The sequence below is a fragment of the Athalia rosae genome, chromosome 7 (genome assembly GCF_917208135.1).
Source record: "Athalia rosae chromosome 7, iyAthRosa1.1, whole genome shotgun sequence".
Lineage (NCBI taxonomy): Eukaryota > Metazoa > Arthropoda > Insecta > Hymenoptera > Athaliidae > Athalia > Athalia rosae.
In genome coordinates, this window is record NC_064032.1 from 7,431,081 (window position 1) to 7,452,982 (window position 21,902).

The 21,902-nt window shown below is 46.6% G+C and overlaps 2 protein-coding genes and 1 non-coding gene across 3 annotated transcripts; all 3 read right to left on the bottom strand.

The window, feature by feature from the left end:
* Positions 1-8,599: 8,599 nt before the first annotated feature.
* Positions 8,600-10,309, bottom strand: LOC125501645 (ATP-dependent RNA helicase DHH1-like). The gene is made up of 4 exons (XM_048657921.1): positions 9,733-10,309; positions 9,525-9,642; positions 8,942-9,079; positions 8,600-8,857 (listed from the first exon to the last, which is right to left on the bottom strand). Exons 1-4 carry the CDS (start codon positions 9,763-9,765, stop codon positions 8,637-8,639), a joined length of 510 nt encoding a protein of 169 aa, XP_048513878.1. The 5' UTR covers positions 9,766-10,309; the 3' UTR covers positions 8,600-8,636.
* Positions 10,310-12,192: 1,883 nt separating this feature from the next.
* LOC125501943 lies at positions 12,193-12,857 on the bottom strand. The gene is made up of 2 exons (XM_048659134.1): positions 12,557-12,857; positions 12,193-12,336 (listed from the first exon to the last, which is right to left on the bottom strand). The coding sequence occupies exons 1-2, from the start codon at positions 12,824-12,826 to the stop codon at positions 12,304-12,306; spliced, it is 303 nt and encodes a 100-aa protein (XP_048515091.1). The 5' UTR covers positions 12,827-12,857; the 3' UTR covers positions 12,193-12,303.
* A 1,863-nt stretch (positions 12,858-14,720) lies between these two features.
* LOC125501977 lies at positions 14,721-14,904 on the bottom strand. Its single transcript, XR_007279724.1, has one exon. It is a non-coding gene; the product is annotated as a U2 spliceosomal RNA (small nuclear RNA).
* Between the last annotated feature and the right edge of the window lie 6,998 nt (positions 14,905-21,902).

Below are 21,902 nucleotides of genomic sequence, written 5' to 3' on the forward strand. Positions count from 1 at the left end.
ATGCTGCTATTCCGGTTGGAGCTGTTATCGCAATATCTTTACTAGCATGCTGCTTGATCCAACATCTGATAGTTTTTATGAGAAAGCTTTTACCAGTTCCACCTTCTCCACTGACGAAAAGTCGTAAGATTTGGTTCGAACTCACCGCTTTGATAACCTGATCAAAAACTCGTTTCTGATCCATATTCAGCCTGCTTATCATTTCTGAAACGTCTACGGTTTCGACTTTTTTAGCTGCGTCTTTGAATTCCTTCATCGCACCTTCAGCCTCGATAGGTACGCAGCCGAGTGGTACAGTATCGCTATTTTGTGAATTATCATTGTCGTTTGCATTATCTGCGATTTTTTTTTCAATCATTTCCTTTGCATATTCCATACCTTTTTGTATTTCGGTTATGCGTTCGTGATATTCCAATGCTTGTGCAAGTTCTGATTGCATTGATTGAAATGACTCAGCATAAGTGTCGTATCCGTTACGGAGTTCGTCTACTTCTCTCCATGGTTGGAAGAGTAGCAGCAAGGCGTAAAAATAACGTTCCGGTTGAATATTGACGTTATTTTTATAGTGATTTACAAGGCATGGACGCTTACGCTTCTTCAAGTATAGCGACTTGCCCATTGAATAATATTCTACATCTTTACTTGTTGGTTTTACCTTCGTTGTATCGTACCATTGTACGAAGTCGTATAAATTGGTAGATTCCAATTCCTGTGGTCGTGCGGGATAATGCGTATCGACTAACGAATCGCAAAATATTTCAGTGGAATCGGCCTCCAAGGCTTCGATTTCCTTGCGAGATTTTACTTTTCTATTTCTGATCATTTGCACGTCTATCCACCTGATGTTAGTTTCCGGATCTGTGCCGTACAATGGGATCCCCAGTAGAGTATCTGCGGCTTCAAGAGCTCCACATTCTCTATGATTCAACATGCGCGAGGCAAAATTCCATAAACGACTACACAAAGATTTCGTGGAATTTACGTCTGCGAAACTTGTGTCTGAGTTGCTTTTTTCGGGCTTAGCGACGTATTTAGTGACATACCGATTCAGGAGTGTGGTTTTTTCTCCGATGAACTGAATGTCCATATTCCCTTCCCAGGCCGTAAGAATTGCCGGGTTGTAGTCGTTAATATTGCCTTCCTTTTCGGTGCGGGGCAGGTCGTACAATCTGCTTTTAGACTTAAGCGTTCGCCTACCAGCGATCGAAATGGCCACATCTCGCATAACGAAATTATTCGTGATTGGTCAAGAAAACCCGAAACGACAGACTTTTCCAGATTTCCCATTTTTGTTCGCTTTACTTCGCAAACAATAGGAATTATGGGTATGCCGTTGATGCGTATTAACACGACGATAGAGGTTTGGTGAAACATCTTTAGATGGTATTCTGCAAGTAGCATATTTAAGAATAAAGTTTGCTATCTCTTGATTGGAAGATGTTCCAAGAATCGGAGCGTCTTTGATCCAGATCATTAAATGGAAATGCTGCGTTCCTCTACCTTGGTATTCTCGCCTCCAAAAGAAATGCGTTACTTCCCCAATGGGATTATCTGGAGAACATATGAAATCGAGCATAGCCTTGAACTTGTTGTCGATAAATCTGGATGCGGACACTGGATCAGAGGCCACCAAGTGACTGGGCGACATCTTTGCGGCGGAGGAACCTCCGACTTCGCGTAGATATTCTGTCATATCCGACCACAACCATTCGCTTGGACTTAATGTGAGGAACCATGTCGCCGGTCCGTAATTATATATCATACAGGATACGTCATTTCTTGGCCGACTCCAATATTGCTCCGTATTACGGAGTCTTGCAAATATAGCATTTAAATTTCCCTCCAACTCTTCCTTGGAAAGTTTACTTAAATAACTTGCCGCAGTAAATCGCTCCCTTGGATTAATAATATTCAATTTGTAATAAATACCACCGTTTAATTGTCTGTTGTTAGCATCGTTTAATAGATAGAAGAGGTATTGTTGATCGGTTCTGAATTGTGGATGCTTTGACATAAGTCTCGATTTGATGAATTCGAAATGAGTTATGCTTTTGGGTCTATCTTCGTGCTGTCCGTTACAACCGTGAGGATACAAATGCGGAAAACATTGCAGATCTAGTGTTTTTTCACGGTTGTCTAATGGCACGTCGTGTATTTTCAACATTTGATAGAGGTTGGTCGCCGTTTCATTTTCTTTTTTTTCGTACATCGGATATATGGTATATTGTTCGTACAGCGCATCCGATGCCGCAGCCTGAGTAAGTAATGCTGCGCGCTCATCAGCTTTTTCATCATCGTGAATCTCGTTTTGTTCGACTAAAGGATCGTCTTCGTGATCATAAACTGATTCTGTATCTTGGTTGTCTTGTATTTGGAATTCTACGTCTTTCATGTGAGCCAGCAAAAGATCGGCTGATGCTGGCAGCTCGATCTTTAAATATTGTGGATTATTTTTTTTGAGCCAGACTGACGCTTCCCACACTTTATTCATATCGACTAGTTGTTCCCACACCAATTTTGATTTTGTTGGGATACCACGAACTAGAATGTAGAATTCATGGTCTAGATTAATTGGATCCGTTTCACGGCAGACTTTTTTCAAAGTTTCTTCAAGGGGAAGGGGCAAATGAAATGTTCTGCCCTTGACTTTTTGCACCGTCTCTCTATGGGGTAGATGTTTTTTTGCAACGGTGCCCATTCTTTGAATAGTTTGGAATGCCTTTGCTCTTTGAATCAAGATTCGCTCGTAATCATTCAAGCGCGATATAACTTCGGGTACCGACTCGGTAGCAAGTTTATTCAGTACGCATTTTGGTGGCATAATGTCTTGACGAAGCTTCGGGAGACAGTAATTACAAACATAATCGCAATCGTTACCTCGAGCTGCGACGTGTTGCATCAGTTCTGCCCATAGTAGACTAGTCATAGGTTTCCTGAATTTCTGAACGTTCGTGACCTCTCTTTGGAAACAAAGTTTTTCACAGGATACACATACGTACCGTGGAGTATCCATAGATCGCTTTGTTAATGTTCTAAACGCGATCACGTGCTTAGATATTATATTTTCTTCGTTGAGATCTATTTCTTGCGTAACATTGCTAGCGAGAGTATTTGCTTTGTGTTGGGCAAGTTCTGATGTTTCTTTCAATTTCGTTATGTCGCCATCTTCTAGAGCTTTGTCTATAGTGAGTATTTTTTCAAAACAGTTCACTGTCTTGCATACTAACCGCTGTATGTATCGCACCGAAGGAAAATGTGGTGCTAATATCTGGACGGGTAAAAAAATTGATTTGCAGCTGGCATTATCCATGTAACACACTTGTGAATGACCTAGCTTGACGTCTATGTGTTTTACGTCACAATCCAATCGCTCAATGAATTTATTCATATTTTTCAATGAGCAATTCGATGTGATTTGTAGAAAACTGAGGTATTTATTCAGCTGATGTATGTCTTCGGTTTTACACATGTTACCGCAGAGCCAACTTTTATTCATGCCTTTTGATTTTTTCGTTGGCTCAGCCAATGGCAAGATGTTTACTGCTTGCCCCGTTCGGTTGATTATGATCGCGTCTGATAAGTGAACACTCTTGTATGCGGCTTCTGCAAAATAGGGTTCACCGGAAGCAATGTGTTTAGATGGACCACATAATGCACCTAGCTTATCCTCAATACTGTAATCGTGACATTCGGCAGCTTTTGTTGACAATATTTGTGCCTGCTTCTTAACGGCCATTAATTTTTTTTTAACGCTATGATGTTACATTCTTTTTCATGGAGACACCATTTTACTATAGATTCTGCTTTTAATCTGCTCTCAGTTTTGCGTTTTTCACTGATTTTTGGTAATATCTTTGTCACATATTTCTCTTTACATTGCCTCACTGCCATGGAATTAGCCGCACGGATAAGTCGATATTTTGTAATGATTCTGCTGGCGGCACTTATTTTTTGTCGTACGTCATCATTCCTCTTGGTTCGTATGTCATTAAATTCATTGTACTGCATCTGCGGACGCTGTGGATCGCAACGTCGTGAATAATTGGCTCGCAATCGCGCGCGTTCTCTGTCTATTTGGGCAGCATACCGCTTACGATGCCGTTCACGTTCTTTTTCTATATAGGACAAATGTCGTTTACGTTTCAGAGTTCGCTGATTATCATTGTCAAGCAGATATCTATATGTTTTTCGGGCACGGCGTGTTTCTTTATTAAAGAGATAAAGTTCTCGTTGTCGAGCTCTTCGCTTCATGACATTGAGGGCATAACGTTCTCTCTGCCGAGCCCGCTGCGCTTCGATATTCGTATGATAACATTTTTTGTTTTGTTCTCTACGTTTTCCAACATCTGAGATACGCGCGGAAACGATGGTTTGTTCATTACGATCATGTAACCGATCATCCATGACCGACAATGTACGTCCGGATGTGTTGCTGTCACGTGGTTCCACTGGGGGCTTTTCTGAGGTTATATCTTTCTGAATCGATTCCCATGACTTGTCATCATCTTTTTTGATATTATTGTCATCATTATTATTATTCATATCCTTGTGCGGTGGATGCGACATTTTCGTTAACAGAGGGTTATTTCTGACTTGTGCTACCTTGTCCAACGTATTTCTCTTTTTATTTTGTTGTGTACGTTGTCCCGCGACAACTTCGCCAGGTGCCTGACGTTTTCTGGAAGAACCAGTATTTTTCGAAGCGGTGGTCTTTTGCTTGTTAACGCATGGAAAGTTTTCTATGACGTTGCTTTCTAATATTTTTATCAGATGTGTTCGCATCTGAGAGATATCGTAATTTTTTTGTGATGGGTTGTGACCGTTGATAAGCGATATTGCGAATGCAATAGCAAAGACTCCACAGTCGGACCCATTACTTTGCTGTTGAACTTGTGGGAATTTGATACGTTGGCTCTGGAACTGATAGAAAGGAAGCAGTTTTCTCAAGTATATCTCATGGTGCTCATGAAGAGTCTTCCTATTTAATGAGTCGTATATGCATAGCGATTTACCGTCGAAATAACTGCATACCCAGTGCCCGTCTAGTCCTGTATTACCGCTATGCAGTATTTGAACATGCTTTTCATTCGATGAAACCGGCTTAATTGTGTTTGGCATTTGAACTCGCCACGTTTCTTGAGGCGAAAATGTTGAATATTTTTCAATTAAGTGATTCAAGTGATCCATATGTACGTCAGTCAACCACCCACCAGATGTTATTATATCTTTGGACGTAGCATCCAACTTCGGTGTAAGACGAAACACGCTTTTTCGATTTTCAAGTGCTATCTTCTCTCTATTTTTATTAACAGATGAAACTTGAGTTGTGAGACAAATCTTATCACTAACTAGCTGATTGTCGTCACGATTAGACAAGGGAAGAACAGTTACCGATACCGATTCAGTGCGGTTGCTGACTTTTTTTGCTGCTTGTTTTGAAACTTCAGCACGTCCTTTTATTGTGCCGCTTCGCGAATTTGTCCGCAGGTTTGTGGTTTGGCTAACCTCATTCGTCAACCGTTTGATAGATGAGGTGTGATACATTCTTATTTGTGGAGTTGAATTTTTATCTGGTATTTTTTCAGATGGAATTTGAGGCTTAGGAGAAGAGATGCCTTTGACTGCTGAAACGCTATTCGTTCCGTCCGTACATGGAAACGGTTGGATTTCATTATTTTAGATTAATTTGAGCAAATGTGCCCGCATAAGGGTTGCATGATATGTTACCTGGTCAGGTTTTTCCCCATTTAGAATGGAAATAGCAAAAGCGATCGCAAATACTCCACAATCAGACCCATTGTGCTGCCGCTGAACTGTAGGAAATTGTACAGGATTCTGTGAGAAGTTGTAGAAGGGAAACAACGCCCTCAAGTATGTTTCATGATCCTTGTGGAGCACCTTTGAATTCAAAGAATCGTATATGAATATCGATTTTGTATCGTAGTAGCTACAAACCCAGTGTTCAGCTCCTTGCGTACCACTATGCAAAATTTGCACGTGCTTGACGCCTGGCGAAACAGGTTCTATTGTATCAGGCATCTGTACCCGCCATGTCTCCTGAGGTGCATATTCTGAACATTTTTTCAGAAGCAATGAGAAATGATCTATGTGATCATCATAAAGCCATTCGCCAGATTGGATTACGTTTAGTAACATGTCATTAACAATTGGTATCTGCAGACTGCTCATGATTGCGAGTTGACCAATAGTTGAATTAGTTTGAAGTCCTCTATCTCTTTGTTATGCGCGTAAAGCAGCAATGTGTTGTGCGAAAAGCAACAACTAATCTGATTACGTAAAGCAGCAGATTATGGCGCTTAGAGCAGCCTGATTTCGAAATCGTGAGATTTCTGGAGATAGATGACGTTCTGTCCTACCTAACCTATCTATCCTAACTCACCTAATTGCCTATATATCCACTGGACCTAGCCTAGCTATTCCCTCACTAATGCAGATGCACTTTTCACAATATAAAGCTTAAGGATTATTCTTTTACGACTCCGTCTTCGAAAGTTATTGAGATTTCACAAAGATCAACGTAACCTAAAAGTGCACGCTGCAACCTCAGCTACGAATTTAGATCTATCAGCGAGTGGACTATGATATATTGAATTACGATAGAGCGGATCTAATTCCTAGCTGGACCAGCAATCGACCTCTTGTCATTGGACGGTCTTATTTGGGGTTTTTAGGTGGCGCTAGGGTGTATCGGTTATGGCATTTGCTTAAGAGCAGGTCGAGCTCGACTTGACGAAGACCGTCTTATTTGACCACGGTCTTAAGACCGGACTATGAATACCGCCCTAAGGACCGAACTATGAATACCGCCCGTGGGCCGTGCGGCCAATTCCTCCTACGGTGTCTTCAGAGGTGAGTCAACGGGGGAGTTGCAATAAGTGAAGTCTCAGCATAACATTGTAGGACAGGCAGACTTTCGAATACAGTAATTCGTTTTCGCTTGATAAAGATAATGTCATGAAACTGATGATGGTGATGTACAGATCCTGATGAGCTTTGCTTCGTCTTTTTTTTTTTCTTCCTCCGTTTTTTAGGACTATTCCTTAGCTGTAATTGTTGTCGGTCATTACAGGACTTAGAAGAACTTAGATCAACTGTCGCTAGACTTCGCGTTTGCTTTACACTGACAAAATAAGCATCAGGTAATATTATATCAATTCGAACTGTGTAGCTTACTATGGCCCAGTAGGTTTTATTCTTTCGCTAGATTCGCGGCGGCCTGAAAGTGGTTGTCCTCGAAGAATTTTGAAGCAGCTATCTGTTGCTGATCATTAATCGTGTATAGATAGGCTTTAAATGCTCCCTAATCAGTGATGATTGATGGGTATGTAAGGCAAGTATTCTTGTAATGCTTGTATACATTCACGTTTTTATCAATATTGAATTGCCGGCTCTTGTTTGTATCGAGTTGAGTTCGGTATGGAAATATGCTACAGAGGGTGAAAGCTGGTTATAAGCTGTTGAAGTGCGTCATCAGAACTGAAACTAACATTGATGGTGTCTTTTGTTTCGAATACCCATTTATTACCATTCACTGCGACGTCGAATAGATCAGTCATTCTAATGCTTATCATGTACAGCAATTACTTTGGGACGCAGTACTCCGCTCACATGACACGCTTATATCGTGCGTTTCACGGGAAAGTGGCCGCGATCAGAGCATGCGTCGAAATATCCGAATTTCTCAGTCTCCGGGCGAGCCCGGGCCTTGTTATTGCTAGAGTCAGCGTAGCCACCGGCGTAGGCATAGTGTTGTGAGATGTCACCTATAAGGGCTGATCTACTGCCAAATCTGCTGCCGAATCAGCCCTCGCGGGTGACATCCCACAACAAGACGCCTACGCCGGTGACTACGGTATCTCCGGCGAGGCTCGTGCTCGCTCGTGGACTGCGAAATTCGAATATTTTGACGCAAGCGTAGATCGCGGCCACTTTCACGAGACGCGCACGGTGATCGTCGACATTGGCTAGTGGTGGATGTTGTTTTTTATTGTCGTTAACATGAATTACGTAAACAAACGCTTCCGCACGAATTTCACACTTTTCTTTCGATACCCTTCGTCACAACGTTAATCGATGCGCCGGTTGTTGCCTGAGGCATCGGCATGCATGCTCATTTGTTCAAGTGCGTCGGCATCTGTGTAAAATGCTCGCGAGTCGATAAAATAGGTTCCCTAGGTGACTACAAGACAGCGTCTAGCCATCGTTGATGTATCGTTAATTCAATGGATCTTCAACCATTTCGTTCAGCAACAGCTTTGATCAGCGCATACGTTTGCGGCAGAGCTGGTGTTGTTGGAAGGGCTAGGGAAAAGACCGTCTTTTTCCGGGTGGCGTGAGGTAGACTCTGTATTTTACGGCGGCCCTTTGTTTGAGTGTACAGTAACTTTTGATTTGCTGGTATCGGGACGGGAACCGATTTTTCCATCGTTATCGTTATGCTTGGAAGAGAGAGGATGGTGTTAGGCATTACGGATTCGTACAGGTAGGTATAGGCGATAGGTTTGGTAACGTAGAATGTAGGAAGGTGATACGTTATGGAAATTAATAAATAAATGTTGAGGTACGTATATATTTTTTTTTTTTTTTTATCTTTTATTCTATGATCTTAGTCTATATTAGCTTGCGTTCGCTTCACTCTGCCCCCCGCCGCCCCGCCCCCCACCGCCTTGTCCTCCGCGGCCACCGCGTCGCCCCTTCTTGTTGTGGCCCTGGCCACCCTTATATGGATGAGTCAGTTTTACGTAATTCATAATCATTCGGGTGGCCAGGCCCTCCCGTTTTCGGGACTGCGACCACTGCCCGCCCCGCTTGCCCCTTGGTGGTTTCTGGTTGTCTTCTACAAAATATTTGATGATATTAGCTCTATATATGTTGACGTTGATCAAACGAATCGAATAACACATGTGATGGAGTGACCCACCTGCTGCTCCCGGGGCGGGCACTGCGCCACCAACCGCTTGGGGAGCCGCCTCTTCTCCAGGGGGTGCCACCTCGTTTGCGGGGGGTGCCACCTCGTTTGCAGGGGGTGCCTCTGGCCTTTGCGCTGGCTGCGCTTGCTCTATTGAATTGAAAAATTATTTTACCGTAGTCATATAATTAACATTAGATATTAGCCGTCTTTATCAACGTATAAATAATTCAAAATTCGATCGCATCCGCAGCTACGTGAAAAGGTCACACCGAAGTGGGTGCTATTTTTCTGTAACGAATCCGATATGTCATGAGGTAATGCACGATGCGGAATGACATGTACTTGGCACAATAGTTGATTCACATCCTTTTCATCCGATTCTCAGTTAGTTTTTGTCTTCCTCGAAGATACTCAGAGAGTAGTTAACACTTGATGTACTTTGCAAACTTTTTTGCACCGTAGGTGCCTTTTGGGTGGCATCCATTATGCCATGAAGTAGTGCGCGAACACATGCGAATCGAGTGAATGACAATAATTGCCGACTGTTATACGTTTAGGACACTTAATTGAACGTAACAAATGAAATACATACCTTGGACTGGTTGAGCATCGCCTGGACATGGCCGACCCTCGTCGACTAAATGAAGGCCGGTCATATCCAGTAATTCCCCGTCATCCGGCCACTCTATCTCTTCTCTTTCTTCGTTCATCTTAAAATTAACAATACACGTTAGCTTTTCTTCAAATTATTGGAGACGAGGTGATGGATTGCTTTTTAGAAAATCGATAAATGAACTCACGCTCTCTACTACGTCTCTTTCCCTCGTTGCCATTTCGGTAAAATGGTTGCATGCTATGCGATTGATAACTTCCGCCTTCTTCGATTCCGCAGCCTTTTGTTTGCTACAAAAGCCTCGCACTTCCGGTTTGCTGAGACACTAACTGTATTAGTTTGGTCTTGATTTCGACGAAATAATAATATGATGCTCGTTGTAAAATATCTTTTGAAATAAAAAGAATTCTTCTCTAGCAAATAGACATCTCTGCGTTTGTTAGATATTTCTGCACGAGATGCAACTGAAATTATGTTGATCTTTGGTGCATTTTGTCTAATCCTGCCGTTGGAGCTCGCTTTCTCGTAATTTTATTTTTCATGACTGATATTCTATCCAATCTCCATTCACTCTCTGGACAGATTGGTTAATCTAAATTCTCGGTAGCGGACCGATTGCTTTCGGAAATTCGGCATTGACTTTCTTCATGGTTGTCCATCCGATTCGATGGTCCATGGTGCGATTCAAAATAAACTTCTTCATTTGCATACTGGATGTACGAATTCGATTGCCCTCCACTAAACCCCAAATATCCATTTTTCACGTTATTTTATATCTAACGGTTCGGCCTGTTCTTGTTCGATGGTCCCTTGCAGCTAAATCTATCCAGCCGAAATTTACTTCGAACAGGTTCGAAAGTAGAGAACGTGTCACAGACTTTTGCGGTCTGTTTTATGTGTCGAGTCAATCGTAATTGTGCCGGTATTATTAATTTGATGCGTTAAAGATGTTGTTGTACTTATGGACAATGTTTGATTTTCACATTTGGCGCTGCGAGAATAAGATGAACGTCTTACATATGATCCTCCTCGTCAAAAATTTTGACATTGCCGGACGATGCTCGTTTTATTTATATCCGCCTACTGAACTTACCCCCGAATTATATTCGGTTATTGACTGAAGATCTTTGTTTCGTAAACAACGATAGTCAGTCTTAAGCCTGACTTTTGACTATGGACGGTGTGCGTGGAGGATATAAAGCGATATTTGCCCTTGTATTTTGTTTCGATGCGTTTATTTGATTAAGCCTGACATTTATTCGAACGACGATTTCGATTTCTGATTGCCAATTATTATAACATCGAAGTTGGCCTGTCAACGGTACGTTATTTTGCCCCGTCGCTATATGGAAGCCCGCTTCGATTTTCCTTTGACATTTGGATAGCGCTCCAACCGTCCTTGACCATCAGATGACTACAATACAGCAATTACAATGCAACGCCAGAACTGAAACTAACATTGATGGTGTCTTTTGTTTCGAATACCCATTTATTACCATTCACTGCGACGTCGAATAGATCAGTCATTCTAATGCTTATCATGTACAGCAATTACTTTGGGACGCAGTACTCCGCTCACATGACACGCTTATATCGTGCGTTTCACGTGAAAGTGGCCGCGATCAGAGCATGCGTCGAAATATCCGAATTTCTCAGTCTCCGGGCGAGCCCGAGCCTTGTTATTGCTAGAGTCAGCGTAGCCACCGGCGTAGGCATAGTGTTGTGAGATGTCACCTATAAGGGCTGATCTACTGCCAAATCTGCTGCCGAATCAGCCCTCGCGGGTGACATCCCACAACAAGACGCCTACGCCGGTGACTACGGTATCTCCGGCGAGGCTCGTGCTCGCTCGTGGACTGCGAAATTCGAATATTTTGACGCAAGCGTAGATCGCGGCCACTTTCACGAGACGCGCACGGTGATCGTCGACATTGGCTAGTGGTGGATGTTGTTTTTTATTGTCGTTAACATGAATTACGTAAACAAACGCTTCCGCACGAATTTCACACTTTTCTTTCGATACCCTTCGTCACAACGTTAATCGATGCGCCGGTTGTTGCCTGAGGCATCGGCATGCATGCTCATTTGTTCAAGTGCGTCGGCATCTGTGTAAAATGCTCGCGAGTCGATAAAATAGGTTCCCTAGGTGACTACAAGACAGCGTCTAGCCATCGTTGATGTATCGTTAATTCAATGGATCTTCAACCATTTCGTTCAGCAACAGCTTTGATCAGCGCATACGTTTGCGGCAGAGCTGGTGTTGTTGGAAGGGCTAGGGAAAAGACCGTCTTTTTCCGGGTGGCGTGAGGTAGACTCTGTATTTTACGGCGGCCCTTTGTTTAAGTGTACAGTAACTTTTGATTTGCTGGTATCGGGACGGGAACCGATTTTTCCATCGTTTTCGGTATGCTAGGAAGAGAGAGGATGGTGTTAGGCATTACGGATTCGTACGGCGAGTTTAAAGAGTGATGATGAATATCGTACTTGAATTACGAGAAATCGTTGGTCCGATGGCCTGGACTCGATTTCGCTAGATTTATCCGAAATAGATCTACGTTTAGAAGGTTCGTTCACCTTTTGATTGTCTACCGTTCTCGTTGCCGGGTAGAATCGCGCTGAGAAAGGTGTTTTTCGTGGGTGATGTGCCAGGAGAGAAATTGGTTTCCTTCAGGTGAGGTGAAAGTAAGCTCCGGATTTTTCAGCATCAGTTCGCTCGGAATTGGTCTTTGGGAAAAGGCTCTTGGTTTGTTGCAATGGATCAGGTTCTGACGAATCGTTCTACATCTGTACGCTATTGGGAAAAAGAAAGGTGTTGGTTATGATATGAACTATAAGGAAAAGTGTTAATAATACGACTGACTCGTGAACACTTGTTGGATTCTTTGACATTGATGTGCTGATAGGAAATGGTCACATTGTATTTGTGATGAATCGATGCAGTAAGTACTAATGAAAGACAAAGGTCGTAGTTGGCTTACCGACAACTCCCTAGTGCATGGTCGGGATTTTACCTTGCGGCGGACCTTGTTGAATGTAGACTTTCTTTGTTTTGCATAGTCTTCCGCCGTTCCGGGTTCTTGGATCTTTGTTGAGCGGGTGGGATTGAAGAGGAGCTTTGCGTTCGTTACGTTTTTGGAGAGGTACCTTCTTTCACGGATTTGCATAGGTAGTGTCGATGAATTTGTGGGTGTCGGTACACCTATGGAAGTAGGATCCTTTGGTATGCTTGGGGTTGGAAGGAAGGTGTTAATCGTGTTGATACAGTACAGCAGGTACGTCATAGAAGCATCAATTATGGTTGACTTACGATGAACTCCAGGGGAGATAGGTTGGGTTTTGCAGACTGCGATGTGTAACGACGAGAAGCATCGGCGGAAGGCTTCCGTGTTGGCGAGTCTTTCTGCCTCTGATTCTGTTACAGCTTTCAGAACCGAGTAGGATTGGGAAGGAACACTCAAGTTTGTGGCGTGCCAGGAGGGAAAGCGTCCTTTTGTAATATCCAGGCGGTGGTGTTGGATCATTCGACGTTGGTTTTTGCCCGTGGGATTAGGAACCCTCGATTTGTAACACCGGAATGTGAGCTGCTGTATTTTTCGATATCGATGTGCTTGGGAATTGGGGGAAGATGTTAGTTGTTCTGATTCGATACAGTGGGTACGTTAGAAATGCAAAGTTTGTGATCGTCTCGCACCCGTGCTGTTTGTTACTCACGTGATTGCTTTGCGGATACGACGACCTTGAACGCCCTGCTTATTGAATTCAATACGTCTGCGTTGCGATGCATTGGAAACTTTATTACGCGTTCACTGCCGGTGACGATTACCGTTTACTTACGAGCTGTCGCCTCGTAACCTTACAAGTAGTCGACCGTCTGACGAGTGAACTCCCGACGTTTTAATTATCGATAAGGTGGATAAACGTGCTGCGCTTATTTAGGTTCATTTGCGAAACTGAAAGGTCTGTCACGGGGCCATGTGCCGTACAACCATACGTCCAACGTTCCAGCGATCACGAATCTATCACTGTCACGTTACGGCCGCCATGATAGCCTTGCCAACAGACGACGGACATCTGACCTCCGCTAGTTCTGTATATCCCTCACGCACCCAGCGCGGTGATCGGTATCCAATCAAAACGCTGTCTTTCTGGGGGTTAACGAATAGGATTCGCTGTGTGATTGCAAACTCGGTCCGCTGACACTACCTGCCGGACGGCAGAAAGTAGAACCTTTCTCAGCCGCGACAGTCACTACTTTACAGTTTCCCTTATAGATCACATTTATGTGAAATGGTTTCTTATTCGCAGAGATGTACGTGGATGTACGATGATGACGACGTTGGTGAATCTGATGAAATGAGTCTGCCGGTGATCGAAGATTATCAGATCTCAACTCTCCAACCACCAATTCCGTTGAATTCAGGCTCAAATGAAAGTTTCACTCCGAATTATATCGCGAAAGTGTATCCAAATTTGCCAGAAAGCTAATAATTTGGGAGATACCTAATAAAACAGTCGGCCCTACAGCGCTTTTCCTATCTCCTAGCGGTATAGATACTCGGTAGTCCGCCCGTTCTTTTGAATGTACTTGGCGCGAGACTCTACCGAGTCTCTTGATTATCCGTCAGACCGCGGGACTTACGCTCCCCCAGCTCATCGATCCACCGCGCTATGTAGAGCGGCTCCCCCCAATCAACGAATTGATTGGCGAGAGTCGCTCCGGTTCACGCGGCTTCACAAATCCTCAAGGTCACGCGTTCGGGATGGGAAAACGTGGCCATAATTTCAGACCACGCTGCTACGGGGGGGGGTGCATGCTTTTCCTTTGACAGGTGACCACGTGACGCCTCCGAAAGAAGATGGCGACGACACGCTAACGGGCACCTGTCGCCGGGGGTGACAGCGCTAGGTAAAGAAAGAAAGATGGCGCTGACTCACCGCTTCATCTCCGCACAGTCTCCTATCCTGTTACCAGTCAGTAAGTCCCTCTGTCAGTAAATGTGGGGGTCTCGTAAGTGTGGCTGGGCGTCGGTAATAAAATCGCTCCTCGGTCCGTAATTTTCTCGTTTTGCGTCGTCGGTCGGTAAAAGTCTGATTTTTGGAAGTTTCGGGTCGCCTCGGCTGGAAAAATACAAAAAAAAGAAAAATAAATAAAAGTGTTGCTTATGTTTAATTAGAGATTATTGGGCCGTACACGGCGGCACTGCAATGCCGAGACAACCCGTGACAGAGCCGGAGCAAGCCCCCGACACTCCGTCGACTTCCAAAAATCAGATTAATATTCTGGCTCCCCAATGGGGAGCGTATCAGATATTAAGCTGATAAGAACAGATAAAAGGCGTTTATTATTTCCAACAAATGTTCCCCCGGGCGTACACTGCATGCCCGGGGGTATCGGTACAATATTTGTCGCCTTTTTGGCGAGGGCTAATATATAAGTAATTTAGTCGTTTCGGGGGCCAGATCCGGTTGGGTGATTTTGCTTTGAAAGCGTCTTTTTCAAGATTGTCAAATAATAAAAAACCGGATCTGGACCCTCGCCTAGATTGAATAGTTTCTAAAAATAATAGTGTAGGGCCGCAATGGCCCTAGGTCAAAGAATTTAAAATAGGTTTCAAAATAAATAAGTAAATATATAGATAAAAATATAGATAAAAATATAGATAAAAATATAGATAAAAAGATGAATAAAAAGATAAATAAATAAACAAATATACATAAAACACGTTAAAATATTTCCGAGGGAGGCTGCTCAGGTGCGTTTGCAGGGGCTTCGTCACGAGTTTTATACTGCCGCACACCTGAAACGTGTTCTACGTATATATCGCGGCTCCACTTGATGGTTTCCGACACGATTAGCCGCCTCATTAGTCCTGCATATCTCTTTCCTATTCTCAACATATTTAGAACCGGCTCATTTTTAGGATCCCACGAGCCGAGAGCGCCGACGACGATCGCAGAGACCGCCACCTTGTAGCCGTCACCGTGCAGGGCGTCGGCGAGGGGCTTATATTTGTCGATTTTCCTGCCCCTCGCCTCTTCAAATGCCTTATAGGTGTTCTCAAATGGCACGGTGACGTCTACGATGACGATACTCTTTGAGGGCTCGTGCCTGACCACAATGTCAGGGCGGAGAGCCCCCAGATCGCCGTCGACCCCCTCGACTCTCTTGTTTATCCTTATGGTCCCTGGGAGACGGCAAGCCTTAGCTACTCGTTCGACAACGGCATCATGTCTCAGCTGCCAAGCCGCCGAGTGCGGCTGGCAGTGGCAAAGGACATGAGGAAGGGATTCCAGGCCCCCCCCGCAGCGCCGGCAACGCTTATCACCGTCCCCCCAGCGTCTCGCCCCGTTAAGGGGGAGAACGTCCAGGCGGGCGCGGTGGATGAAGCGCCAATCGGCGAAGCGGGTGAAGTTGCCGCCGCGAAGAAAGTGATTTGACACATTCGTCAGCGACGACACCCGGAATACCTTCCCCTGGTCCGGTTTACGTTTAAGTTTTAGTGTATAATATTCGACCGCTGCCAGCCGCAATCGGCGGATGACTTGGTCGCGTGAGTCCGGAGATACCGTTGTCTCCCTTTCGCGCGAGCCCCTCATCGTCACCACCAGCTCTTGTCGAGTGTCTAAAAATTTCCATTTCACGGCGAGCTTGTCCTCGGACCGCCGCGCCGCGTTTCTCGCTCTTGACCAGAGCGAGGCGATGTCCCCCCCGTCTCTGGCGAACTCTCCCTCCAGCGAACCGGAGAGATAGGTCGCCAGATCCGCGGCGGAAGGGTTTCGCCCGATCTTCCTGGCGACAGCCGCCTCCAGGGAAGACCAGGCTAGACCCCGCACCACCCCGTCCTCTACGGTCAGGAGGCGGAAGGCGCGCCCTATCGTTAAAATATCCCCCAGATCGGCGAGCGGGAGAAGCCCACATCCCCCCCGGCTGGGAGGGAGGAAGACAATCTCCGCGCTCGCCCTCTGGGGTAGGTGCATCCATTTCTTTGCTAATTTCTTAATAAGCCTATCCGCCTCCTTGAGCGGTCCCTTCTCAACGTGTGCTCCCCTCAGCAGAAAGCCCAGTCGCGGCAACAAGAACGTTGCGACTGTTTCGGCCTTCTGCCAAGGGGTGAGAAGGGACTCGTCGACGGCCCGGAGATCTCGGACAAGCTCGTCGATCGTCAAAAGCGGTGTTCGTTTTACTTGGAAGCCGGTGGGGACTCCGAGGTGCTGATAAGTCTCACCGGCTGCCAGGGCTCTTATCTCCGTTCCTTGTATTCTAAATCGTGTCGGAACCACCTTGCGCGTTCCCCTGCAATCCTGGTGAAGTGTCGCGCATTTTGCAGGGTTAAAGTGGAGCCCGATGCCGTTCGCTGCTGATTCCACTTGTCTCAAAAGTTCTTCCATTCCCTCAGCAGCGTCGGCAATGAGAACGAGGTCGTCGGCGTAAGCTAATATGTTGTGCCGATGGCCCTGCAGTGTATAACCTGCATCACTGGAAGCGGCCGCCCGAAGGACCGGTTCCTCCGCAAGGTTAAACACTACAGGGCTCATCGGACACCCTTGCTTCACCTCCGCATTCATTATTATAGGGTCGGTGAGGCCATCGACGGTGCGCACCCGGGTGGAGCAGCCATCGTACATGCTCTCCACTATGCTGCGTATGGCGAGTGGGAGCCCGGCCTCCTCCAGAGCACGGTGGATGGATGCGTGGGGGACCGAACCAAACGCGTTGGTCAGGTCCAACCACGCCACCACCACCTGACGGCCCCTCCTGCGAGCGTCGTTCAGGACTTCCTGCAGCACGAAGTTGTGTTCAAAACACCCCTCACATGGCAGGAAGCCCTTCTGAGCCGTGCTAAGACGCTTATTGCGGATCGTCCACTTGAGCAGACGGTCAGCAAGAACAGCGGCAAAGAGTTTCGGAGTCGTGTCACCTAGGGCCAACGGACGCCAGTTCGAGAGATCGTCCCGATCGCCTTTCTTATGGATCAGGACCGTGTTGGACGACTTCCAGATATCCGGGATCGCCTCCAGACGTCTACAGGCGTTGAATAGAGAGGTGAGCAACCGACAGTCTGGGTCAGCCCCTCTCAGATCCCGGTAGGTCAAACCGTCCGGCCCCGGCGCAGTGTTGGACATGCGCCTGAGCCGGAGGTCGACCTCCATCACCGAGAACGGCTGAAGCAGACTGCCGGTGCTACCCTCGTCTGGAGCCCCGTAACGGGGAGGCGGAGGTCGCACTCCCAGGTTCCCCGCCGGACTGTACATTGCCACGAAGTGCTCCATGATCCGTCCCTTCGACACCTGACAGTGCTGGGACGGACCCTGAAGCACCTCCTGGACTGCACGCCGGCGGTTCCCCCTGTAGAGTTTTTGAATTCTAGCGGCCTCCGCCACGCGATCCCGTATATCCGGAAGAGTCCTCCCCGGTCCCTCTTGTTGCGGTAGTTGTTGTTCCCTGTTTTGTTGTTGCTGGCGATCGGGGCGATCCCTCGAACCACGCCCGGGTCCAGCTCCACGACCCCTACGCTCTCCACCGCCACTCCTACCTCCCGATCCACCCCCCTCACCGCGCACCCGTTCCGCCCCAAGGCCTTGGAGGAAAGCTGCAGCTTGCGCCGCAGCCTCCTCCAGCTCTTCGATACAAACAACCGCCTCCGCCATACCAATCAGTAACTCCCGCTCGTCCGGCAGCACTTCCGTAGTTTGCCGGGTGGCAGGCTGCCGGCGGCGGGACTGATCGGCAGGCGTCAGCGGTTGTTGCCTTGGGGTCGGTGAACGGCGAGAGACAGCAGACGATCCGTGACTACTCGCAGGTTGGGTCGCCCGCTCCGTGGAGGCAAGACTCCCACCCCCCACAGCTTGTCCGGGTGCGCCCCGTCGATGCCCTCGACCTCCCCTAGTTCCCTTCCCTCGCAAGTTGAAAAACCCTCCCCTTGAATTACTCCTGTTTCCCCCGGATGATGATCGACGACCTCGCTCTCCCGTAGAGCACGCTTCAGGCGGATCTGAAATTGCGTTGTCTAAGTTCTGATAGTTTATATTTTATCACAAGTTTTACTGGTTGAGTGATGGTGACAATAATATTTAGTATAATGATAATAACAAGATTTATGGTGTAAACTATTATTCAGGTACTTTTACTTCTCACTGTGAACTTTTTCGATTCTTTGTTTTATATAAATAACATAAAAAAAAAAAAAGCGCGAAACATTCATCCATCACACATCTTCACAGATACAGACAACACAACAAGTCGTAGGTAAGTTGTATATAGTAATTACATATAAATATATAGTCAGTACTAGGTTAAAATTGTATAAATAAAATGGTTGTGGTAAAATGTTCTCTGGGGAATATTGTTATGAGCATTATCGCTATGTTTAATTTCTTATAGGCTTAATGTTTGGTTTAAACTTAGCTTTATCATTTCGTTTCTTTTCCAGGGTGATAAGCGGAGCAGGACATGGATGGCCAAAATGCGTCCTTCGTACTTAGGTAATTTGTTTCCCCGAATCTCCTTTGGTCAATTATTGCTGGTAGTTTCAATTTCAGGTCCTCCAAGGAATTAGAATTTCATCCTGAGACGTCGATGGTTCAAATGGCGATATGCTGTTGTGTGATTTGATGAGTTTACTCTCTAAGTTTTTATATATTCTTTTGTCGTTGAAAATATTGTTGTATTCGTGAAATTTAATGTTTTTAGATAACTGCTTTGTATATTAATAAGTCTTATTTTTATTATAGTTAGCGGATCGCACTGGATTTAGTTTAGAAACACGTTTTATCAAAATTTTAATAAAGACAGGAAAAATACCAGTCACGTCCTTTCCTGTTAACTGTCTTCCCCAGAGTGTCATCCTTTCGTTCCTTCGGATATTTTCAAAGGTGAGTCGTTATTTTGACTGATCATTAGCTGACTCAGGCGTCGCTATACCTACAGCGGTAATTTCAAATCTAATATCGTTACAAAGTTAAGCGTGCCGTCAAGAGTTAAAATACTAAATCTATTATTATTTTCAATTAAACTACTATTATTATTGTTTATACTATCGTTACTCAGGCAGTTGTCATTAAATAAAAATCGGCTCCCTGCAAACCGCCCTGAGCTTCGCCGCGACGTCGTGGGAGACTCTCTACTTGTGTTATTACTCCTCCGGAGCGCCCGGGCGGTGTCGGGAGACAGTCGAGGCCTCGCTGGTGCTTGAGGAGGCGGCGGCGGCGTCCCCTCGTCTTCCGAGTCCTCGGCCGGCGACGCGGGCCCGCTGGGATGTCGTCTGCGGACCCGCCCGTTAACTTCCTGCCACGGCGTGCTGCTGTTGGTGTTGCTGCTGTTGTTGCGCTGTTGCTGTTGTTGAGGAGGGGCCGCCCTGGATGGCCCCGCTACGCCGACGACCGCCGGAGGGGGGAGGACTCGCGCCGCTGGTGGTGATGGTGGTGACGCGGCGCTCCTCTCGTTGCCTCCCCCCTGGACCCTGGAGGTGGTGATGGGTCCCTTGGATGTTGTTGTCGTGACGGTCGTCGTTGTGAGGGTCACAGGCAAAGTTGGGGATCCGAGCAGTCCGCTCGCCGGGGCCCTCAGCTCTTCGCTGATGGTTAACAGGATGGCTGGGCCCCGGCTTTCCCTCGTAGGAGGGCTGTGGGGGCCTCCCGCCATCCCCGGCGGGAGCGACGTCGCTCTTAATGCCGGCCACAGCCCTCTGCGTGCTGCTGCGGCATCCCCGTCGGCCTGCGACGGCCTCGTGGCACCCATCGTGACGGCGGCATAGGATGGTGGGGCCGCCGTCTCTTCTGACCCCGGCACTAGTCCCCGGATGGTGTTAGTGGGTGGTGTCGTCTTCGGTGCCGGGGTCTCCCTCGCTGAAGTGGAGCCAGGCGTTGGCACCGCTGCCCCTCTGCTGCTTGCTGCCCGGCGGGTGGTCGGCCGGGCATCCACCGGCACGCTGCTGGCGTGTCTGCTTCTCGTCATGGGGCCCTCGTAGATGTTATTTGGGCCCCTCGCCGGTGGATCGGGGTTCCTCTCCGCGGTGCTCGTCGGCCCGGCTGCTGAGGTGGTGATGGTGGGTGCCACCGTAGCGGGTGCTGCTGATGTTGTTGCTGCTGTCTGCGTGGGGGCGGCCCTCCTGGGCCGTGGCAGAAGTTCCTCCGTCGCTGGGGGTGTTGTTTGCGACGGAGTTGTCGCCGGCGTCGTCGTCGGGGTCCTGGTTGTTGGCGCGGAGCTCGAGGTGTTGGTCGCTCCGCGCCTGGCTGCTGCTGTCGGTGGTGGTGGTATTGTGGCAGCAGCCCTTCTCCTGGTAGCCGCCGCCCCTGTTGCGCTGGTGGTCGGCTGCTCTCTCTGGGCCTCGACTGTTCCTCGACCCCGTCCCTGCGTCGCGGCTTCATTACTCGTAGTTCTAGAATTAATAAAATTATCGAGCCTCCCTCGGCCCGAAGTATTAGCACCAGCCACACTTGCCCCCGTTCTCCTCGCACCCAGACCTGTTCCCGGGGCGCATGGAGGGTTATTATTATTATCATGCGCGGCGGCGTGATGTGCCTTCACCGCCTTCAGAGGATACCTCCCATCGCCGGTGAAGCCACACACGCCGCACTGGTGTTCGACTGTGTGCCCCGGGTGATGTTTCTTCGCATGTTTTAATAGGTCCGAGTGCGATTTGAACACTCCGCCCGTCCTTCTACCTTGATTATTCTCAAAACATTCTGGGCACCTGAATTCCTGTGGAAATGGGAATTTAATTATTATTTGAATCGTCATTTTGTCTGTAGTTTTTTGTCAGGGACTTACTGAGCTGGTCTAATTACCTAGTCTAAATTAATAAATAAAATAATAAATAAATAAATAAATACCTAACACTAAAGGGTGTAAAAAGCCCTGCAATTATCAATAAATAAAAAAATGAGGGTGTAAAATGCCCAGTCAGTCAATTACCTAAATCTACGCCTTATATACTAAAGTAAATAGAAAATAGGGTGTAGAAAGCCCAGTCAACAATATAAATTAATTAAAAAGTGAGGTGTAAAAAGCCTACTAAATTATCAGTCAATTAAAACTTACTAACTAAACAATGAAGGTAACGTAACAGGATAATAGATAAACGAATAAATAAATAAATAAATAGTACTAGTCAAATAAATATCACAATAAAAACTGTCGAGACTGGCATCGAATCAGCATGTGGTGAGTAGCGCATTAGCAGAAGTAAGAAAATGAAAATTTGAAAAATAGCGGAGACAGCTGTAGTGGGCATTTAAAGCGGGCATTTAAAAAAGAGAGAGAAGATAGAGAAGAGAGACAGCGATAGTAGGTGTCACCTCTGTCGCCTTCGGGCGCCGACAGAGGGGGCGGAGGGCTCGCGGACTGCCGCACCTCGG

Bases quoted from the DNA above. Each gene is read 5' to 3' on its own strand.
- LOC125501943 (XM_048659134.1), bottom strand. From the start codon at position 12,826: ATGACGTACCTGCTGTACTGTATCAACACGATTAACACCTTCCTTCCA. The intron at 12,337-12,556 runs GTAAAATCCCGA...TTTTCCCAATAG, and splicing joins TCAACAAGGTCCGCCGCAAG to CGTACAGATGTAGAACGATT.
- LOC125501645 (XM_048657921.1), bottom strand. From the start codon at position 9,765: ATGGCAACGAGGGAAAGAGACGTAGTAGAGAGC. The intron at 9,643-9,732 runs GTGAGTTCATTT...GTTAATTTTAAG, and splicing joins AAAGAGACGTAGTAGAGAGC to ATGAACGAAGAAAGAGAAGA. The intron at 9,080-9,524 runs GTATGTATTTCA...TCAATTCAATAG, and splicing joins CGATGCTCAACCAGTCCAAG to AGCAAGCGCAGCCAGCGCAA.